The sequence below is a fragment of the Corvus moneduloides genome, chromosome 25 (genome assembly GCF_009650955.1).
Source record: "Corvus moneduloides isolate bCorMon1 chromosome 25, bCorMon1.pri, whole genome shotgun sequence".
Lineage (NCBI taxonomy): Eukaryota > Metazoa > Chordata > Aves > Passeriformes > Corvidae > Corvus > Corvus moneduloides.
The window spans coordinates 4,916,893-4,931,648 of record NC_045500.1 but is presented as its reverse complement, the minus strand read 5'-3'; the positions used below and the strand labels follow the sequence as shown (position 1 = coordinate 4,931,648).

Here is a 14,756-nt window from a genome sequence, read left to right as displayed (position 1 = left end):
GGGCAGCGCTCCGGGACGCCTGACCCGCCCAGGGTACGGCACCTGCGCGGCCGTGACTCAGCGAGCACCTGCCGAGGATAATGGGGAGGGATGTAATTAGGGTGGCATCTCCCTCCCGCCTGGCTCCAGCCCTTAAACAGGGAGGGACGCGTCGGGGCGTCACTCTGGGAGGTGGCGCAGGGTCACCAATGGTGTTAGGGGGTGGTGGCACGGTCCTGCCGCTGGTTCCTGGTGCCGGGGTGGCATCTTGACCCTGGGCAGGGCAGCGTGTGGCTGCTCCAGAGGACACCGGAGCCCTTGGCAGCCCTCCAGGCAGCGTGTGGGCACACGGGCTCCGGCGGGACTCTGGTGTGACCGGCACAGGAGCTTTGGGACACACGTGCACACCCAGCCCCACCCGCAAGGCCACTTCCACCCCTGGTAATTCCCTCCCCAGAGGATGGATGGGCCAGGACCAGACTTGGGGTCCCCTGCTTTGCCTCCCTGCCACCGCCGTGGGCACTAGGTGGCCTCTGGGATGGAGCCAGGGGTTTAGGGACAGGGATAGGGGACAAAGGGTCTGGGCACGGGGGCCATGCTCCGGGTGAGCAGGAGGGGGTTGCCCTGCCCAGGAAACTCAAGTCTTTCCCCCCGCCTGCTTCTCTCCCACAGGCATTGGGGTGCTGGAGGCACAGGGGGGCTGCCTGGGGGGCTGTACCGCTCAGCAGGGTCCTGGAGCCCAGCCCCACACAGCCCCTGTCCCCACTGCCGCACACATGGGCGCCTGTGGCTCCAACACACAACCTAGGTAGGGTTTTATTGTGCAGATAGAGGAACACTCCTGGATGATAAGGTGGTTTTTTTTGTTGTTGCTTTTCATAGGGTTCTTTTTTTTCTGTTTTTTTTCTTTTCCCTTAACAGAATTTCTTTGACGACAAGCTGTGGAAACAACTACAAATATTCACAAAAAAATGAGACTTGAGCTGCGTCCGTGCTCTGCCGCTGGGCTCTGTGCCTGCCCCGGCGCTCACCAGCACGCCCAGGGAGCTGGGCACAGCCAGGCCTCAGCTGGGCACGACCTCAGCAGCACTAGACAGCAAGCAAGCAGGCAGGGATGGGCAGGGGATGGGCACGGGGGAAGGAAGCAGCTCTGGAGAAGAGCAAGGAGTGGGGAGCAGCTGCTGTGTATTGCTCTAAGCTGTGGTGGCACAGCCCAGGCTGCACGGGTAGCACAGCTGGGGCTCACCCCATGGACCTGGATGCTCCTGCCTGCCTCTTCCCTTCCCCGTGCCCTCCCCTCGGCGAGGCTCCTCGGGGTCCCGTGGGCATCGGGGCAGCCCCGGGCTGGCGGATCTGAGCTGTGCTGGCCATCCCTGTCCCTGCTCTCGCCAACCCCTGGCACCATCCTGGCCTTACCGAGGTTGTGGGCTGCCCTTAGGTCCTTTCCTGCTCTTAAAGGGAGACAGGGAAATGCTGAAAGGGAGGAGGGAGAAGGAAGGGGGCACACGGGCTCCTCCCAGGAGCACAGTGGGATTCCAGGAAGACTGCTCTGCCTCTTCATGAGGAAGGACTGGGGTCCCCAGATGTTCCCTTATGAGGACAAGATGCCGGTGCAGAGGAGTCCCTGCGGAGACCCTGGGGTCACACTCCCAGAGGGGAGCCCCCTCCCCACCAGCCAGCCTGGGTGCAGCTCAGGGGCCCCTGGGGAGGGCAGTGGGGCTGTGGCTAGCTCAGAGAGGCTCTGCTTGCCTCCACTGGTGCTGGCAGCAATTCTCTCGTCACAGCTAAGGGCTGCTCCCCGGGGAGAGCGAGGGGTGTCTCTGGCTCGGGCAGCCCAAAGGTACCAGATGGTGTCGAGGAGGCCTCACTTCCCGCTCAGCTGTAAGAAACAGATTAGGAAAAACTTGTTGCCAGAGCACGTTTGTACTGACCCCATTCCCAGGGCCCCAGAGGAGCCCTAAGGAGGCAGGGGGGGTTCAGTTCATGGTGGCTCCTGGACCTGCTCCCCTCTCTCCTCCCCTCCTGCCAGGCCCAGCAGCATCCCATGGCTCCGCTGTTCATTGAGACAGGAGTCATTTTGTGCCCTCTCCCAGCTGTGGCAGCTCAGGGTGAGGCATTGGTCACCTGGCTGGCAGGCAGGGCAGGTGGGGACACTAGGAACCCTGTCACCTCCAGGGGCTGTGGGCACAGCACCCACCACGGGCATCCTCTGCACGCTCTCCCGTCACCCCTCTCTCTTACCTGCCAATCCAGCTGTCTTTCCCCAGTTGAGAACAGGCAAACCCCAAGAGTTAAAGGGATGGGACAAGCGAGGCTGAGGCCTCCAGTGCTCCCAGCACAAGCAAACCAGCCAGCCTATGGAGCGGGGAGGCGCGATGGGAGAAGCAACGCTGCCTAGCAGAGCCACCATGCTTCGGAGCGGGGCGCGTGTGCGTGGGATGGTGGCCTCGGCACGGGACGGTGGTTAGCGTTAGATATACGGCTAAATAGAGATAACACAGAGAGGTTTCACGGCTTCCAGACGCTTCAGCTTCTCTTTCGAGGGGCTGCGAGGAAGGCGGGGTGGCTGGGGTGCTCGGTGTGTGCGTGCGTGTGCGAGCGCTGTGTGTGTGTGTTTCGCCTTTCACAGGGACACGAAGTCCACGGCTTGCAGGAGAGGCAGGGAAAGGAGCAGCAGCAGGAGCCATGAGGTGTTCTGGATCAAGAGGCTGAAGCCGGCGCATTTCTCCAGTTTGTCTGTGAGGAGAAGGAATGGGGAGGGAGAGAAGACAGGCCATGAAATCCCTTGGGAACGGGGCTCAGGCTGGGTGTTCTAATGGTGCTGGAACCCAGCTTCTTGCCTTTGCTCTGTCACAGAAATGCAGCAAGTCCCATCCTGGCCCCTTGACTGTTTCCCTCCCACCATGTAGCAGCAAACTTTGGGGTCACAGGGACACTGAGAAGCATAACCCTGCCTGTGCCTGACTGAGGCGACAAGGGGATGGGCACCAGGTGAGACAAAGGGCTCTGCACCTGGAGGACTGCTCCTGTGCGATGTAGGTGTGGAGACTCCCCACTGTCCTCTCTATGGGAGGATATTGAGGCAATGTGCCTCAGGTGGGACCCAAGAGAGGCAGGAAAAGCAGTGTGAGATGGGGCAGAGTGAGCCCATCTGTGGGATGAAGCATGAAGGGCATGTCAGGGTGGGGACACATTTATGGAGCTCAGGGAAGATCTGGGGACACCACAGGGAGTTGTGGTGTTCTCTGCTGGCCCTGCCAAGCCAAGGAGCTGGCTGAGGCCAGGTGCCACTGCCTGTCTCACCTTTGATAACAGTGATGTTCCTGATCTGGTTGCCGGTGTAGTCGTTGGTGGCCTTCAGCTCGCACATGTAGATGCCCTCATCGCTGGTGGTGAAGCTCTGCAGGTGGAGGCACACCAGGTTCTTGTGCATGGTGACGTTGGCTCGGTTCCGGTAGATGTTCTCAGAGACGCTGATGGTGCTGTGGATGACGTGCTTCCTGTTGTCCTTGGTGATGCTGAACTCGTAGGTCAGGGGGTTGTCGGTTTTGTTCTCATAGCGACAGTCCACGCGCAGGTTCTGGCCCAGCAGGCAGGCACTCAGGTCCTTGATCATCTGGCAGTGGGCGGCCTGGAGCACTGGGAGAGGCAGGAAGGGTTGGACAGGGAACAGAGAGCTCTGGGGGTGCCCATGCAGCCTCCAGGCTGCTCTGGGCCAAGCAGGGAGCAGGGAGGGATGTACCTGTCAGGATGACAGCGATGCCCACGGTAGGGTTCATCTTGTCGCTGAGGTGCCCAGTGGGGGCTGTCTCTGAGAGGGGAACCTGGGCAGGGGGAGAGAGAGGCAGTTAGCCAGGCCATTGCCCCATGGATGTGGGCACTCGGTGGTGCAGGCTGCCCTTCTTGCACAAGCTATGCTCTAGAGCCTGCTCCTCCTCACCATGGCGTCTGATTCACTGCACAGAGCCCAGCTGGCACTGCAACCAGCTGGGGAATCAGGCACTGTGTGTCTGCCCAGCATCATCTTTCCACATCTCCAGGCAATGCCCCATCCACACTTTGTTTTCCTCGTCCAGATCCTCCCAGCAGACATTAAATGAGCATGGCCAGACCCGCAGCAAGGCCTGTGTGCGCTGCCTCCTCCCCCTTCTGCCCCATGGCCAGCCAAGGTGCAGAGGTGAAATCAGGCTGCACCCCAGTGCCTGCACACCTTGACCAGAGGTCTGTGGCTCACGGAGAGGGAGCTGCCAGGTGAGGGACTCTCTCTTGGGGCTGGCAGGCGCCTGTCCTGCCAGTCCTCCCGCAGCTCCAGCGGGTGAGCTCAGCAAGGATGAGTCACTGCGATGCAGTGAGGGAAAGGGGCCAAGAGCAGTGAGGAAGAGGGACACAGCAGCTGGACAGGGAGCCAAGACGACCAAAGGATGGCACGAAGCCTCTAAGAGCTGAGCTCAGCCTGCCTGGCCACAGGGTGGAAGGGGTTTGAGTGGCAGCATCCACTTTCTGGGTCCCTGCCTGGTGCCTGTCTCTCTCCAGGCTGTGTGTGGGCAAGGGACCCATGATGTGCCATCCAAACACCAGGGCTGCTGATTCCAGGCAGCCCAATGCAGCCACAAGGAATCAATTAAAGGTTTGCAGCCTGGCCAAGCAGCCGCATGGGGAATCCAGCCACAGACATGCGGAATGGAGGGACAGGGTGGGGGAGCAGCAGTGAGGCAGCCGCCAGGCTGAAGGACACACCGAGCACCCTGCAGTCAGCCCTCCAGGCTGGCCATGTGGGGCCAGGTCCAAGAGGGGGAGCTGATAAACCACCCCTTCGTGACTCTGGGTTGGCAGAGGGGACAACAGACCCTCAGTTTGCTCCCTCTGAGCTTGGCAAAGCATCCAGGGAAGAGCTAGGAATTGCCTGTACCACAGCCAGCTGCATTTTTCTATTTAGCAAATTTTGGGTCTTTCATATAACATTCTAGGAGGAAATACCAAACCCATTTGCTCACCCTGAAGCTCTGAAAAATCTCTTTATCCAGGAAGAAAAATTCCCTTCTGGGGAATCGTTGGCCAAGAAGAAAAATTCCCTTCTGTTTGATCTTGACAACCAAGAGGTTGCAAATGGGGCACATGCCTGAACCTCTGGATTCCTAGAAACTGTCCCCCGTGTCCCTTGCTTTGTCATTTCCCAGCACCAACCTGCTCCTCTTTGAGTGTCCTGGGACACTATCTAGGTCATAGCCTGGCTTTCCTCCAGAAAATCAGTGCAAAGAAGCTCCCAGAGAAGGGGTCTTCCTCCCATCTATGTGCCCAAGCACTCAGATTTTCTAGGCTCTGGGTTGATAGCCCTTGGACCCCTCTTCTCCTCCTGACAGCAGTGCTGGGAGCAGAGCAAGCCAGGTAACTCTCACTCCTGCATGTTCCCAGGGGTTTGGCGTAGGGACAGGGCTCAGGAGGATGGCAGCATTCGAGGGGCTCCAGCTCTTACAGGGCAAAGTTCCCGGCGTGGTCCCCACTTGCTCGGGGTCACACCACGGCAGTACCTACCCCCTGTGCCTACCAGCGTGACAGGCTCAGGGTGACAAACGAGCTGCGGGGATGGGGACGGGGACGTGCAGAGCCAGACTGGTGAGCTGAGAGAACCCCAGAGCCCCAGGGAGCCGGCTGTGCCAGGGGGTGGCTGCCAGCAAAGAGGATGCACGGGGACGCGGTGCGCAGGGAAGACGATCGGGCGACCCTCGAGAGGGGCAGCAGGGCTCGGGGTGGGCGAGCTCCCCCCCTGCAGCAGCGCGGAGCGGGAGCGCGGCTGCGGTGCGGGCGTGCGCGCGGGCGCGCCCACCGGGAATGCCGCAGTCCCGAGCCGGGGGTGGGGGGTATCGGCAGCGGGGCGAGAAGCTGAGCCCGTCCCCTCCGCCAGCGCGTTCCGCCCGGCCGAGCATCCTCCGGGCGAGGGGCGAGATGCTCCCGGTGCCACGGCCGCGCCCGGCGGCTGCGGACCCTCCCCGCGCCCGCAGCCCCGCGCTGTGCCCCGAGCCCAGCGGCTGCTCCCGGCCCGGCAGGGCGCGGGGCGCTGCGGGCGGTCGGTGCCTACCTGCGGGCGCTGTCCGGTGCTGCCCGCTGCCTGCGGGGCTGCCGGCGCTGTCCGGGGCTGCCCGGCGGGCTGTGGGCGCGGCGCTCCCGCAGTCTGGGCAGGGCTGGGCGGGCGGACCCAGCGAATGGGGACCGGGAGGCGTCACTGAGGCTCGGCCCCCGGCCCTGCGGCGGGGGGCGGTGCGGGGGGGGCCCTGCCTCTGCGGGACTCGGACGCCCCCGCCCCGGACAAGGGGTGCGCACTGGTGCGGAAGGTCCCACTCGCCCCCCTTATGTTCCCCAGGAAGGGCGACACATCCCCATTGCCATGGGAACATCATTTTGTGGAAGAGCTGCCAACCCTCATCCTCCCCGGCAGCGTGGGAGGTGTTTTGCTGGGAAAGGAGGATGGGTTGGGAAGGGGAAAAGGAGCCTGGCGTGGGCTTTGCTGAGGAGGGGGCAGGTATCATCCTCTGCCACCAAATGAGTTCTGCTCAGGTGCCCAGAGAGGCCACCCTGCACCAAGTCACCACAGGCCTGTGTGACACAGCTCTCCTTCATGTGGGAAACCATTGTGGCAATGGCAGGACACACAGCTGAATTAAAGAATCACAGAATCATTTAAGCTGGGAAAAGCCTTTGAGACCAACGAGTCCAACTGCTAACCCAGCACTGCCAAATCCACCACTAAGCCATGGTCTAATGTGTCACATCTACAGGCTCTGTCTGTGATATCACTGGACACAGACCTTCAGTTTTAGGCCCAGGTCTGGTGAGAGTGAGGACACACCAAGGTTTTGCTCCCCACAGGCTCCCATCAGCATGTTTGGGAAGGGGATAAGCAGAGCTGCTTCTGCACAGGCAAAATGGCTTTGGATCCAGAAAGAAGCCTGGGACAAGACCTCCTCCCTGCTCTTTGGCAAGGTCATGACAGGAGAGGAGGGCAGCATCAGGGAGCTGTTTTCCCTGGGAGTTTGGGTCCAGAGGTATCCCAGGAAGGCACAGAGACACACAGGATGGCCTGCCCTGCCCTCACCTTCTCCCACAGCCCTGGCTGGGCTCTGCTAAAAGGGCTGACACTGGGAAAGTTGATATGAAAGTCATGTTCTGCTCCAGCAGAACCTGATCCCAGGTGACACTTGACTGCTGAGGTTTTGCAAGCTGGCTGTGCAGGGGGTTTTGCTAATTCTACAAAAGCTTGGCTCAGGCTGCTGCATGGGCTGCAGGTGTGCTGGCCCAAATGGGGACAGCCCCCTAAGGTGGCTGGGGGGTATTGAAGGCACTGTGGCAGCACAATGACACACTACACTGCTGGCCCAGGACAGCTCAGGCTGGCAGGGCTGGCTATGGATGGGATGAGAGGCATGGCAAAACAACAGGGAAAGATACCGAGACTGGGAGCAGATGGATGCAAGGCAAAGAGACAGACACGAGGCATGCTGCAATGTTGTCAGGGTGGAAAAATTGCAAGCACAAGGTCTATGTCCAAACACAGCTGTGATGTGGGGCAGTACATGTAACCACACATACACACACACACACACACGTGTCCTTTTCACATTTAGCCTCACATCTCCACAAGCTGCATCTCCTTCACATGCCCAGCCTCACTCCCAGCTATCCCACAGGGAACCAGGGAATTCAAGCTCCAAGGACTGGCTTTTAGAGGGATGCAGTGACCCAAGACCCACTGCGAGAGATTTGGGCTTCGTATCAGTCTCTGGCTGCGGTGCTGAGGAGGCAGGTGTGAGTGTGCAGTTTCTGGGCAGTGCTGACAGCCACTGTCCTGCCTAGGTATTTGCAGGAGGCTCCTTGCAGAGGTTTTCCCTCTGGATAGTCCTTTTGCTGCAGATTGCAGCCTGGCTGCTATCCACAAACCAGAGAAAAGCACCCAAGTCATACCTAATGCAGAGGCCTCCAGATAGCGGCCAGAGGAAAGGGGTGGGGAGGAGAAAACCTAATAATGACAGACCAATGGAGAGGGGGGCAGGCAGTGTTTGCCGTGGCAGGTGTCAGTCAGGGAGACAGACAGCAAGAGGGACAAGGAGGCAGCCAAACAGGCACAGTGCAGCACAGCAGTGCAGACACCAGCAGGAGCCAGTGGATGCGGCAGGACAGACCGACCATCAGGCAAGAGGCAGGGCACAGACAGCTCCCCTGGGAGCTCAGATCAGCCAAGCTGCCCCTGGATCCCCTCTGGAGAGAAAACCAGGGCATGAGGGGAGCCCCCGGGGGGAGATTCACTGCTCCCAGTAGCTCAGTAGCTGCAGGAGGCAGGCTGGGAGCAGAAGCTCTGAGGGGCACCATGACTCGGGTGTCTGGTGATGCTGCAGCAATTAAAACCTGGCCTTGCCCAAGGACATCCTGCTGCAGGAGACACCCTTCTAGAAGAAAGGTGGATGCACATCCTTCCCAAGAGGAACATATCTGCCCTGCCCTCAGCCTATCCCAAACACAGGAATTGGAGAGTCTCTCCCTTTCCCTCCTGCTCATGAATCACAGCACAGCAGCACACCCTGGGTCCTACTCAAAACAATGCTGACACAGAAACCATTTGCTCCCACACTGCCAATTGCTGGGGAGAGGAGATGTGAGGACATGGACAACAGGACCTGGGGGCAGCAGTGCTGTGGAGAGACCCCTGACACCCTCTCCAAGGCCATTAGAGCGGGGGAGTTACAGCATGGAGGAGTAACGGAGGGCATGTGGGAATCAGTGGTGGATCTGCAGAGATCACAGCCCTAGGAGTGACTTGCTCGCCTCACAGCTCAGCCCCTGCCCCAGACACAGGAGGGCTGCAAAGGGTTTACTCCTCACTGCACTAAGCCAAACCCAGGCCCTTCTCACCCCATCTTTGAGGGACAAGGAAGGGAGGCTGCAGAAGAGCTGTGCCCTTGATTGGAGGTACGGAATGGCCCTCGGGAGCCCAGCGAGGCCCCACAGATGCTAAATGTAGCATGGCCCAGATAGGAAGCCCCTGGGCTTTGTGGTGGTGCTGCACAGAGCAGGGGTGGAGGAGACGGTGCTACCCTGCTTCCTGCAGGCAGCACAGAGCCAGGGAAAACGGGCAGGCAGGACTCCTGCTGCAGCACTGGCCTGGGGTCATGTCAGCCTTGCAAAGGAGATGGCTGGCACAGAGCCCCAGCCTTGATAGCCTGAGCTACCAAGTGCCTCTGCTTTGTGCCTGTGTCCTGCATAAAGAGAAGCCCCAGAGACTGAAGATCTCTGTCTAACAGTGATCATGGCTAGGGAGTGCCTGTGAGCAATCAGCTCCAACCCTGCAATGAGACACGGCTGCCAGCAGGAACATCCCTCCCTTCCCCCTGTTCCTCTCTGTTTGCTGCACACTGTTATCCTGTAGCTGCCTTGTAGCCCCCGGCTCTGTGCTCACATTCAGTCACGCGAGTGGCCCAAAGTGGGAATGCTGTCGAGGGGGCTTCTCTGGGAGGCTGCCAGCAGTGAGCATTCACTACAGCGTAGGATCCTCCACAGTAATCCCTGCTTCGCCTGCACTGCTGCCTTCCCAGCCTACTGGCATCCACCAGACAAGAGCCCAGCAGTGCAGCTCTCCTGCCCAAGCAGAGCGGAGCCATTCTCCTTGCAGCCCGATATCCATCTGGAGGAGTGGGTGACTATCTCTGTCTGCCTCCAGCCCAAGGCTACTAAAATCTCTTTGCAAGAGTCTTGGGAATCCTTGTGGGAGCCAGCCAGGACACGAGGAGCCAGCTCAGCCTGGAAGAGGAGGTTGACTGAGGTAGAGAACTCTTAGTTTGCTCCATCTGCTCTCCAGACTGAGTGGGAAGGGTGCTTGGCTGCCTGCTCCAGCCTCCTCCTCACTGCCTCCCATCACATCCTGTTACTTCTTGGCAGGGGCTGGGTTTTTTTGGGAGAGCTGCTTTCTGCATCATGCCCTGCAAACCTGATCTCTGCTGAGCTGGGAGACTTGTCCCTGGGGGCAGGAGAGGCATCTCTGCCAGCTAAGCCAGGCAGGTTTGGCAGGTAACTCCTGGTTCAGTTTGCAGACCTGTCTCTTACCTGCAGGGTCAGTGGCCACAGGGCCTGTATTCCAAGCTCTTTGCAAGGTGCCATATCCCACGGGCTCTTTCAATGGGAGTGAACATGGGCAGAGTTGGAATTGGGAAAAGCTGCCACTTCAGATGGTGAAACTCCTCCTCCACCTGCCGAACACCTGTGACACCACCACCCCCACTCCCTTTAAAATTGGGAGTACCTGTGGGGGCTGATACAGGTTGTGCAGCATTGGAAACCCTGAGAGGGAACTGATTCCCAGATAAACCTTAAGCCCCTTTGTTTTAGGGACATTTACTCATGTTGGAAAGGAGAAGCTGCTGGGGACCTCCCAGGAGGTGCTGGACAGAGAGAGGTGTGGAGCACAGCCCAGTTTCTGCCGCCCATCCCCAGCCAAGCTTTCCCCTCTGTCTCAGGAGAGATGACTAATGCAAGTTACAGAAAGTGGAAATAGCTTCCTTGATTATTCTCTTCCTATCTGTTGGACCTTAAGTAATAGAAAGTGTTTAACAGCATTCCTTATTTATGAAGGAACCATTAGGCTGGGCTGCTTAACTCTCACCACACAGGTTCCTAGGGATAGCACCAGAGAGGAACCACAGGGAGCAGCTGCCTGCAGGGTCTCCCTATGCTCTGAGCCATCTGGGAAGCTCCAGACTCTGGAGAGAGGCAGGTTAAACACAGTCTACAGTTAAATACAGTCTACAATTTCCTCCTGAGGGGCAGCACCAATCTCTGCTGTTTGATGACCAGGGACAGGACCTGAAGGAATGGCTGGAGCTGTGCCAGGAGAGATTTAGGTTGGATATTAGGAAAAGAGTGTGGTGGGGCACTGACCAGGCTCCCCAGGGAATGGTCACGGCCCCAAGGCTGCCAGAGCTCCAGGAACGTTTGGACAACGCTCTCAGGCACAGGGCGGGATTGTTGGGGCTGTGCTGTGTGGACTCAATGACCCCTCCCAACTCAGGATATTCCGTGATTCCATGATAAACAAAGGCAGTTTTTCCCCTTTCTGGCACTGCACAGGGCTCAGTCCTACCCTGAGGCTGTCAGGAACCCTGTCTGGGACCTGGGCAGTGCTGGCAGGGCAGGGGCTGTGGCTGCACACACAGAGCTTCCCTTGAGCAGCCACCAGCTGCTCCTGCCCTGGGGTTTGTGTCATCAGCTCCAGCGCTCCCTCCTCTCCCCATTGTTAGCAGGGACAATGGCACATGTGCAGGGCTGAGGGAGAAAGGGCTTCCCCTGCTCTTCGAGCAGCTTCCTGCCCCAGCCACAGCCGAGTGCCTGGAAGAGGAGGAGGCAGCCCTGCCTGTCTGCCGGGCTGTGGCTTCTCCAGGCACTCGGCCAGCCCTGCTGCTTCCCTTCTCGGCATCACACCCCAAACACCGGCAGCCCTCCAGCCACATCAACCTCTTCTGCTGTACACGGTCACTCAGGGATTCCTCCCAGTCCATAAGGACAAACTGTTTGGAGCAGAGGGGGATTTTCAAGTGCTTCCCAGGCAGCTCAATACCTATTTGTTGTCTGCTCCTGCTTAGGCTGGAGAACCCTGGAGAACGCACAAGTGTCTGGGCTCTCACAGCAGAGCTGGAAGCCCAAGTCTCCCATCCCTTCTGCTGTCTCCTTCAGGGACAGCAAGTGGGTCTCTTCACATCACTGGGGAGCAGTCTTGCCACAGAAAAACACACCCTGAAGAAATTACTTTCTTTTTTTTTTTTTAGTCCAGGCCAATGCTCTGATTTGAAATATTAGTGTAGGAAAGACTGTGGATATAGACAGCACTGTCATAAAGAAGCACTGAGCTTTAGAAAGGAGAAGCCCAATGTTAGAAAACAATTAGAAATGAAAGGGGAAAAACATCAGGATTGTAGCAGTGAGAATTTACCCAGGCACACAAAGAACTGTGCTGGTGAGTGCTCATCTCTCTGAGCTATTACTTATTATCCATTATCATTAATTATTTATTATCTATTATTATTATCAATTACTTATCTCTTTATTATTTATTATCTACAGTACCTAAAACTCAGCAAGCAAAGGCCCTGCCGCTTGGAAAATGCTTTAAGTCTGGCCAAGAAGCACAACAGACATGAGCAAAACCAGGTTTTACTCTCTTGGTGCCGAGGAATTCACAGCTGGTGCCCTGTACCAACCCCAGGAATAAACAAATAAAGGCAACACATGCTTAATAAATCTCTCTTAAATGTTAAAGTCTTCGTTGCAAAGAGCAAACACCTCCTGTCTGTGTTTAATGGAAGAAATTTCTCCCTATGGATGAGGGAGCTTGAGCATGTTCCAAAGCAGAAGCTACACAGCACCCGGTGTAACATTTATGCCTAAGGGGTTTGGGATCCTGCCAGCCAACACCTGATTACAACTCACTCTCCTTTTCAAATAATTCATGGAGATCTGCCATAAGATGTCAGCTGTAGCAGGGCAGTGGCACCTACCTGGACACCAGAACATGGTAACACAACTGCATTTAGGAGCACCAAGGATGGACAGACACCTCTGACATCACAATCTGCAGCTGCAGGGGAAAATGTTAAAGAAATACAAGACAGTTGTAAAAGCATGAGAGAAGAAAAATGGTGTATGAAAAATTGTAAAACAGAGACTGAAAAAGCATTTTATTTATGGAAAAGAAGATGGAGGAACAGCTAAAATGGAAGTCACAGCTGCTGTTCCTGGGGAGTAAAAAAGAAAGATTTTGTGGATGCTGAAATCCAGATGTTTTCTCCCCAGTAAAAATGCTGTAAAAAACAAAAACAGGTTGAGAGACAAGACCACCACACTTCTCTAAACAAGATGGGCAAAAAGCCTAAAGGAGCAGGGCAAAAAGACATGCTCACCCTATGCTAACATCCTTCCAAGATGTTCCTCCTGTACCTCACAATTTACCTCAGATTTCGCCCCATAATATTAATTCTGTACACGATAGATTATCTCAGATTTATGCCCAAAATATTCCCTAAAGAGTAATTCAGCTTTTCCCTCCAAGAGTTTCATTCTGTCCCTCAAAATTTACCTCAGATTATGCCCCCAAAATGCCCATTCTGTCCCCTATAGATTATCTCAGATTTTATCCCCAAAATGTCACCTACAGAGTAACTCAGCTCTCCCATACAGAATCTTTATTCTCTCCCTGACAGATTTTACCTCAAAAATCCCCTGGCTCTCACTTCAAAGTTCCCTCAGCTTTCCCCCGGCGAAGATGTTGCGTCCCGTCTGAACTACCTAAGCTTCTCCCTCGGCAACTCCACCGAAACACCCTGCTGCCTTCTGACGCCGCTGCTCAACATTCCCTCCATCTGCAAGAGCCCCCAGTCTGCCCCAGGACCACTGCAATACCTTTTTTCGAGCCGCTCGGAGCCTCTTTCGCCTGCGCCCGCCTCACGGACCGCGGCGCTGAGGGATCTGAGGGCGCTGAGGGGACAGGCGGCAGGCGCCCCCTTGCGGCGCGGAAAAAGCTACGCGGCAGCGGCACAGCCCCGCCCCTCCCCGTGTCCCTCAGGGCAGCCCCAAGGCCTCTGAGTGACCGCCTTCCCCCTCAGTGACCGCCTTCCCCCTCAGTGACCCTCCCGGCACCCCAGCGACACTCCAGGCACCTGCCTCTCCCTTAATGACACTCGGGGCACCCACTTTCCCCCTCAGTGACCCTCTCTCCTCCCCAGTTACGCTCCAGGCACCTGCCTCTCCCTCAGTGACACTTGGGCACCCACTTTCCCCCTCAGTGACCTCCTGGCACCCCAGTTACACTCCAGGCACCTGCGTCTCCCTCAGTGACACTCGGGGCACCCACTTTCCCCCTCAGTGACCCTCCTGGCACCCCAGTTACACTCCAGGCACCTGCCTCCCCCTCAGTGACACTCGGGGCACCCACTTTCCCCCTCAGTGACCCTCTGTCCACCCCAGTTACACTCCAGGCACCTGCCTCTCCCTTAATAACACTCGGGGCACCCACCTTCCCCCTCAGTGACCCTCCTGGCACCCCAGTTACACTCCAGGCACCTGCCTCTCCCTTAATGACACTCGGGGCACCCACTTTCCCCCTCAGTGACCCTCTCTCCTCCCCAGTTACACTCCAGGCACCTGGCACCCACCTTCCCCCTCAGTGACCACCTTCCCCCTCAGTGACCCTCCCGGCACCCCAGCGACACTCCAGGCACCTGCCTCTCCCTTAATGACACTCAGGGCACCCACTTTCCCCCTCAGTGACCCTCTCTCCTCCCCAGTTACACTCCAGGCACCTGCCTCTCCCTTAATGACACTCGGGGCACCCACTTTCCCCCTCAGTGACCCTCCCGGCACCCCAGCGACACTCCAGGCACCTGCGTCTCCCTTAATGACACTCGGGGCACCCACTTTCCCCCTCAGTGACCCCCCCGGCACCCCAGCGACACTCCAGGCACCTGCGTCTCCCTTAATGACACTCGGGGCACCCACCTTCCCCCTCAGTGACCCTCTCTCCTCCCCAGTTACACTCCAGGCACCTGGCACCCACCTTCCCCCTCAGTGACCCTCCTGGCACCCCAGTTACACTCCAGGCACCTGCCTCTCCCTCAGTGGCACTCGGGGCACCCACTTTCCCCTTCAGTGACCCTCCTGGCACCCCAGTTACACTCCAGGCACCTGTGTCTCCCTCAGTGACACTCGGGGCACCCACTTTCCCCCTCAGTAACCCTAGAAGCCCC

The 14,756-nt window shown here is 57.8% G+C and overlaps 1 protein-coding gene and 1 long non-coding RNA gene across 2 annotated transcripts; both read right to left on the bottom strand.

Annotated features, from left to right (window-relative positions):
- Positions 1 to 770: 770 nt before the first annotated feature.
- Positions 771 to 6,164, bottom strand: THY1 (Thy-1 cell surface antigen). The gene is made up of 4 exons (XM_032133706.1): positions 6,056 to 6,164; positions 3,722 to 3,803; positions 3,283 to 3,618; positions 771 to 2,715 (listed from the first exon to the last, which is right to left on the bottom strand). Exons 2-4 carry the CDS (start codon positions 3,756 to 3,758, stop codon positions 2,603 to 2,605), a joined length of 486 nt encoding a protein of 161 aa, XP_031989597.1. The 5' UTR covers positions 3,759 to 3,803; positions 6,056 to 6,164; the 3' UTR covers positions 771 to 2,602.
- Positions 6,165 to 12,670: 6,506 nt separating this feature from the next.
- LOC116455631 lies at positions 12,671 to 13,795 on the bottom strand. Its single transcript, XR_004244437.1, has 2 exons — positions 13,414 to 13,795; positions 12,671 to 12,815 (listed from the first exon to the last, which is right to left on the bottom strand). It is a non-coding gene; the product is annotated as an uncharacterized LOC116455631 (long non-coding RNA).
- Positions 13,796 to 14,756: the final 961 nt, after the last annotated feature.